The sequence below is a fragment of the Diadema antillarum genome, unplaced genomic scaffold (assembly GCF_040938485.1).
Source record: "Diadema antillarum isolate AM-2024a unplaced genomic scaffold, OU_Dant_1.0 seq00001295_RagTag, whole genome shotgun sequence".
Classification (NCBI taxonomy): domain Eukaryota; kingdom Metazoa; phylum Echinodermata; class Echinoidea; order Diadematoida; family Diadematidae; genus Diadema; species Diadema antillarum.
In genome coordinates this window covers 166,079-174,099 of record NW_027272074.1, presented here as the reverse complement: position 1 = coordinate 174,099, position 8,021 = coordinate 166,079, and the positions used below count along the sequence as shown (strand labels likewise).

General features: G+C 39.2%; 1 protein-coding gene across 1 annotated transcript in view; it reads left to right on the top strand.

The window, feature by feature from the left end:
• The first annotated feature begins 4,227 nt into the window (after positions 1 to 4,227).
• Positions 4,228 to 8,021, top strand: part of LOC139708042 (uncharacterized) — a 52,991-nt gene continuing 49,197 nt past the window's right edge. The window contains exons 1-3 of the mRNA XM_071620030.1: positions 4,228 to 4,246; positions 5,046 to 5,125; positions 5,875 to 6,031. Of these exons, the coding sequence (XP_071476131.1) occupies positions 4,228 to 4,246; positions 5,046 to 5,125; positions 5,875 to 6,031 (256 nt within the window). The remainder of the gene's footprint in view (positions 4,247 to 5,045; positions 5,126 to 5,874; positions 6,032 to 8,021) is intronic.

Sequence of the window (8,021 nt, the reverse complement as noted above, 5' to 3'; positions counted from 1 at the left end):
TGAGTTAACATGGCTAATTCGAGTCTGCGATGAAAAGTCGTACTTTTTCATTCTGTAAACAAAGTTATTTCAATACGTCGAGAATCGGACATTCCATGTAGTAATGGAAAATTCTGGACAAGAAAATCTTGATTTAAAAAGATAATGACAAACAATGTACAAGCACAACAACGAAAATATCTTTATCATATTATTATTATCAGGATATGAAATTGGTCATAGCTGCTTTCAAACGATAAACAAACTGGAAATGTCACGACTTGATTACAAGCAACATGCCAAACTGTGGGGAGATGACATCATCAAGTCACTTATTTGCATATTTATATAAGCTGTTAAAGAACTATTGGGAAGACTATCGAAACGTCAAAATCTAATAGCTTTCCTAATTTTTACTTTTGATTGTCGAAATTTCAAAGTGGTGTTTATAATTTTTTACTCTGTCTTTTCAGGATAAGATTCAACTGGTCAGGTGTTGTTCTTTCAATCTCCGGTGATGGGTCAATAACTGGAGACAAGATGTTTCAGTACGCATTATATAAATTGCGATTACAACAACACAATGCATCGATAAAACAAATTGATGTTAACATTGGTTAAAGAGGAAGGGGGGGGGGGAGAAACTTAACTTATTTTACAAGGGGAGAAAATATTTTTGAGCCACCATCAGTTCCGATGATCACATGGTGATGACTTTATTTCCAAAATTCCTGTAAGACACAAACTTCAGGCATTAAAGTGATTTGCAAACTGCAACAACTAAACCCCTTAAAATCCAGGAAGCAAACCAAAAGCCATGTCCTCATTACACATTAAACATAGCTTCTGCTTCAAGTTTCATTATACTTCTTTATTTTCCTACAGAAAATTCGTCGGAGACATTAAAACTCAGGGATTATTCAGCGTTAATTTATGTATGGTTAACGATTTAAAAGAATAAACATGAATTTTCAGGGCTATTTTGCATTTTAATTATTTCAAAACGGGGTCTTTTAAAATGAGTTATTTCTGAATAAGGTAACCGAATCATTTAATATTCATTACAAAATCATTTTAACCTAAAGTTAGGGATTGATACAGTAAAATGCAAAGTCTGTATGTAAACGCTCTTTGTGAAATAACAAAAGACTTTTTAGCGATGCTGTAATTTTGTACAGATCTAAAACATTTTACAACGCTCTTTTATCCCAGCCAAATTACGAGCTGAAATGACTTAGAAATCTGAACATAGTGCAACCTCTTTTTGACGAAAATCTTTGACTATCTAGACTCGTTTATGTCACTCAAGAAATATGCTGAAATATTGGTGATTTTTTTTTCCTTGTAAAAGAACTTCATACAACCTTCTTAATGTCATTTTGTTTTAACTACAGAATGTATGGGGATATTTTTTGTTAGTTAAATCTTAAAATGATATAATAAAAGAGTGATCATCGCTTTTTATATTTAGGTCAATTGTGAATAATGGGCGCATTTCTGGGAAAATGAAAAAAAAAAGAAGACTCATGTATCATAATTCACGAAGAAAGAGGTATGTGGGGCTATGTATCTACATGTATATAGTATCTTCTCAGGATTTTGAAACCTTCTGCAATCTACGCCCGTTGGGAATCTACGAAACTAAAGACAAAACTGACTTTTTACTTAACTCAATCTTTTTACATCTTTACAAATTGCGTATACCGATATGAAAAATGACTTTTTTAACCCGATGTAAAGAGCAAGTTTCATACAGTTAATCCATGTTAAGAGTTCAATGCACTTTGCTTTTTAATTTAAATCAAATGTTGTTATTTTTCCATTGTTAAAAGCTTCGTTTTAAGAGAAGTAATAAAAACACTTTAATAATTATGATTCATATAAGGCGACTTCTCTTTGGCCGCACGTTCGACAGATACTCGTGGGCCTTGTTTGCTTAGTGTCGAACTCATAGGCTGTATGACTCATGAACTGTTTAACTCATGGGCTGTATGACTGATGGGCTGTATGACTGATGGGCTGTATGATTCGTGGGTGTCGGTCTCGTGACGTGCACCCCGTTTAACAGTCATTCTTTATTGTAATCTTTATGGTGATCTAGTTTCTTCACAACATTTTGCCATTTTCTTCCATTCTTGAAGGCTGAAGGCTCAAAACCTATCTTCGTTACAATTACCGGTAGTTATTAATCATGTTGTAATGTTGCATGTTGTTCTGCGAAAGCAATATAATTAACAGAAGAACAAGACTGAAAGTAATATTTGTCTATATTGATGAAAATTGATGAAAATCTAAAGCAATGCCAAACTGAGAATAAACAAATCAAATCAAATCAAATCAAATCAAAAATAATAATCACCCCACTTTAGCTAATCTATTCACCTACTTGGCCGAATACCGTTTGTGTGTGTGTGTGTGTGTGTGTGTGTGTGTGTGTGTGTGTGTGTGTGTGTGTGTGTGTGTGTGTGTGTGTGTGTGTGTGTGAGGGTGTGTGTGTGTGTGCGTGTGTATGTGTGTACGTTTATGTTTGTACATTTGCGTGTATAAGCGTCATTGTGTTTAGCGTGGTTTACCAAGCCAAATAAGGGGTGGGACTACTGACACCACAAGGAGAAGTTGTTATGGGCGTTACAATGAATATAATGATCTTATATACACTGTAACGTGACGGGAACTTGGCACTGATTAGGTGCGAGTTTTTTTTTTTTTCTTCGAAATAATCATAATTAATTTTACGTTGTTAAAACAATTACCCATAGGTACGCATGAATGGCACTACTAGTACTATTACGTTACTAATGATTAATGATGATTAGACGAGATGTTCTGATGACAGCATCCGTCACTAATGAGCAAATTTACAGGTATCATTTTATGCATCGACTCGTTGTTATCTGGCGTCTCATGTGTGCAAGTTTGTGTGGCGCCCTTTGACATCGTTTTGATCAACCCTTTTTCGTGCCAATGAGTTAATGTGCAGAATTTTATACACAAACCTACGAACAGGAGAATGACGTGGCACGATCATTAAAGAGAGAGAAAGCGATAGAAAAGAAATTGCACAAAAGAGGGAGGAAGTTCTCGATTTAAGATGATATTGAACTGTTGGAAATAAATATTTTGTCACGAGGATGACATCGCTGGCGCCGACATGACTTTATCATGACGATACGGTGAATATTTCGCGCACGTGTCCCGAGCCGTCACTGTTATCACGGTAAGCATCATTTTGTTTTGTGTAATATTAACACAGAACTACAAACCTATCAAGTCCCAATAGCTCTTTAAGATTATGAGGAGGGATCACCATCATTCTATGTCATTGTTGTCCTAGGCTCAGGCAGGATAATACTCGTAATACCGTTAGGCCGTGATTGAATTAAGCTCTAATTTATACTCGTCGCGATTGTGCCGGCCCAGAATGCGACGATCGCTTCGTTGGCAAATTTGTGCAAATGATGGCGTTAATTAGTTGCGCATGGAATCGGACAACCAGATTACACATAGCTAATGTAGACACCTCCATGGCAAGCTGTATAGCTCAGTCAGGCATTGGTAGCAGCTAGACGCTGGCAGCTTCGTCAAGGTGAAGGTCCAAGCAGAATCATCAATTTTGTTGGTCGCCATGTTGAGTCGTTATACTTAAAGCTGGTTTTATCATGATTGACCAACTTTACATGATCTTGCTAATGCCAGGGGGCACAATGAAAGGATGACTATACAGTCATATTACTTAAAGATACTCAGTACCTAATTTTCCAAAAGAAGCATTATCATATTGAATGTGGTTACTGTTTCATTTGTTTGTGAAGGCCAGCATTACATACAGAACTATCAAAAAAAAAAAATAGCGCGCAGTGCGCAATGCATGATGGAGAACTAAAGTGGCATAAGTGTTTCTTGCAAGCTGTTCATATGAAGCGGATCAAACCCTGCTTAGTAAAAAAAAACCACAACAACAACAACTTAGATTTAAGGTGATTTCTGTACCAACCTCTCGATCATCTGTCGATACAATCTTGTCAGAAATGCTTGCCAGGATCCCTACAAATATGATTAAACATTATCTTTTCATTTCCAGGAATATACCAATGAGACTCATGGTAACCTCGATGGTAACGAAGAAATCAATTATGAGTTGACAATATTTATTGCAATCTATAGTAAAATGAAGTGTCGTCATGTCATCTTAACGCTTGAGGTATCTGAAGGTAACATCGTTTTTCAAGAGTCTACATCTCCTCTAAGATGGAGAAATCACGGATGCGTGAGTACAACACCACTCTCGACACCTAACACCAATAGAGTATCCCTTCAAAGTGGATGATTTCATCCCCTTCATCGTCTTCATCTTCTCTCCTCCGAGTGCAAAGTCGAGTCCAGCTAGCCATCATCTTTCATTGTGACGAAACAAGTGACAGCATCAACAAGAAAAAAAAAAGGGGGGGGGGGTGGCGAAAAGGGAAGGGGGAAAGCTACTTGGAGAGTGAGCCGTGGCTTGATGGATTTTTTTTTCAACCCTCGGTTGTGTCGTCTGCTCGTCGTCTGCTTCGCGCTATCTTGTCACGTGTCAATGCGACGAGGTTAGAACGTCACCTTGTCATACCCGTAGCTCCAGCTATAGTCACCAGAGGAGGACCGTGCCGCTCGCTCTCTCGGCGTCAATGAAAAATCACGACACTAGTTGCTTGAGGTAGGGATGCTTTTTTTTTCTCAGGGAGGAAAGCGGAGGCTTAATTAAAAGCGCCACGTAGAGGGTCGTGGCGCGCGGACTTTAAATCGCACAAATTTTCTGACATCTAATCAGTGCAGTGTGGGGAATCCGCCATTAACAAAAGAGCGCTAGGGCGACACTCCAGAGTATCCTAGTCATGAGGGTGTAAGATCAGCAGAGCCATTTTGTTTTATGCCCAGGCTAGTGTGGAAGAGACAAGCGGAATATCTACTCTAGCGGGATTTATTGTTAACTACATGCTCAGAGAGCATTGCGCGGGACTGAGTTTTTCAGAGATGTTGACACAACAAAGTGAGTTCGATGTGTTACACTGCATGGGTATGGATTCCAGTCTCCCTTTTCCAGGGCATCTCCAAGGCGACACGCGTCCAACTCATCCCGAGCAGCAACATCATCGAAAGTGGACCCGAGGTAAGCTGGATCTGCTGCCAAAGCCATTTGGCAGCGACTAGATGTAGGATGATTAACACCCATTTTGTTTTTTCTAAGCTTGCAATCATTGACATGGTAACGCACTTTTACTCCAGAAACGTGTTTCAACATTTCCGGTATTTTTCTCCTCTCCTGCCTATGTGCTTAAGTGTCGCCTTTTTTTTCGGCAAGGGGAGAGGTTTGCCGATCTGCACCCGCTCTTGAATACCTAATGAAGCTCGCGCGAGGTGACTTGTCCCACTGTGCGGCGTCCCGGTTCGTGTTCCCAGGAATGCGACCTAAAGTTGGTTCGGTACACACACCCACACGCTACCCCCTGACGCAGAAGTCTTAACTCCAAAATCGGGCACACACCACTCCGACTACCGACTCACACGAACCCTTTTAGTTCTTAATCACAACTCGCCGCGCCACGAGCCCCAAACTTACCCACTTCCCCCCTCGTGAATTAATGTCGGCGATCAACAAGTTCGTTTTTCTCATTTGCTCTACGCTCTTGCGTATTTTTACACATCTTTCATACTTCTTCCTCACCCTCTTATTTTTTCCCCTCTCTCGAACTCTCCTTCTCCCTCCGGGGCGTACCACTGCCTTCAACTTGTCACACGTCCATCACCTGCGTGCTCGTCACCCCGTAACCTCCCCGGGCGTGTCGGCTGTGTTTCTGCTGGGATCGTGTCGCTGCCTACTTGACCAAAACCCTTCATCATGGTTCTCCATGCCGACAGTTTCAAGTCGAAACGGTACCGGACAAACTTCGGGAACAGATCAAAGCGCTGGAGAACCTCCTGCCCGTGGACAAGGCCACGCTACACAGGAAACTCGACAGTCAAACCGTCTTCAGATTGGCCATTTCATTCTTCAGGATTAAAAGTTTTATTGCAGGTAATATTGCCATCATTGACACGTTCTTTTTGTTTCGTTTGGATCTAATTATCATTACTTGGCACATTAGCATATGTACTTCTTGGGAAAGACATGCTTGAGGATAGATTAAAAAATCATACATATCACTGTCATAAATTTCATAATATGCATATGCATTGGTTTTGTTTGATTATTATCTTTATTTTTACTCCATCTTATTTTGTTCATATATGCAAATATGTATTTCATATTCATACAAGGACATTGCTGTTGGGCACTTTGTCTTTCCTGTTGCTATAAAATGTGATTACCATGTATTAATATTGTATATATATATATATATATAGTAATAGGCACAGCAAGGGTTAAAGTCTTTTATAGAACCTAAATGACAAAGACTGACTTTGTACATCTTTGTCTGTTATCATTATGCCGCAGTTTGCATCCTTAACTTTCTGTCTTATCATACGGAACAATTCATGGTCATCTAATGAAGTTTGATTTAAACAATGGACTTCATTCTTTTCTTCAGTTAATCAAGAATACTTCGGATGGTTATAGGAGTAAAGGATGTAGCTATAACAAAGCTTTACCCCGCCATTTTAAATGCTGCTATCCACAGCTTAAGCAGTGTTGTTTCGATCTCTCGAAAGACACTGACTGTTTGTTTTTTTTCATTTTTCCACAAACAGACGACCGTACATCTCAATCTCTGCAGAGGTTTAATCCCTTATACTTGTCTTTGGTCTTCTTTAGTTTTATAAAAATTTGCGCAAAACAATATAAAAATAGTAGATATCGAGCGTATAAGATAGCAGATTCGTCTTACATTACAAATTGTAATATCACAAGAATGAAAAAAATAGGAGAAGAAGATATTAGCAAGAATACAGTTTGGCGAAGTCTCCCCCCCCCCCCCCTTCCGCCTCCAATCGAAAAAAAGAAAAGAAAAGAAAAGAGGCAGATCAGTATTACAAATGTACACACATTTTTAGTACTTTTCCTTATTACACAGAGATAGAGAGACAGACAGAGCGAGATCGACAGAGAGAGAAAAAGATTTTTGTTTACCGGTGAAACGTCGATTTCTGATTGATTTGTAATTACACCCATAGTATTTACCAAATTTGATGGAGATTGATGTCGCGTAGAATGTTTTTGTGCCAAAAGAGGAAACTGGGTCCTCGAGTCTCAAGTAGTTTGTATAGCCTCCACATCCACTGCCCGTACTGCTTCAATCAAAACTTGCAAATGTGGGTTTCTGTCGTGTTTTTTTCAGGAAAGACGACATTAGTTTTATGACGGAATTTGCCTCTATGCTATTTGCTTAGCCAGAGATGTAATGATTAATTGCTCTATTCGAATGCAAACTGTTGACATAATTTCCGAGTCCGTCTCTTTGTCTTCGTTATCAATGATGTAATAAAAATCATTTGTTTTTCGGTAAATATTTCATTTCATCACAATTCATGAACTTTGGGTGGATTTGCACAGCACTGCTTTTCTGCTTGTCGGCAGCAACGTCTGACGAAAATAACAAGCATTCTTACATCCGCTCACTGTGATTCACTGGAATACAGCAAGCAAGGATATCAAACAATGTCGTGATTAGAACTAAGAATAGAATCAAGACACTGCCTTGAATTGAAGAACATGACATATTTCACTCTCGGGGATTTTTTTTCCTGACCAGAAAAAATGGTACATGCAGTTCATCAAATCTGGTTAATTCAATGAGAAGCATGCACGGCGTTCAGTTCTTATTTTTTACTTTTGCAACCCCGGTGTTTGCAAGTTGTTATTGGTCTCCGAATCATATCTCGTTTATCGGTGCACCCTCAATTTGTCGAATCAAAACATTTTGTCATAATCCCGCGCAATTGCCGAGAAGACAAGTCATTTTCGCCCAGGGGCCATCGGCCATATCGCCAGCAAATATTGGAGCCTAATTGATTAAATCTTCGTCATGATTTTTCCCAGCTCTGGGTCGTTGCACGCGCAGCACACT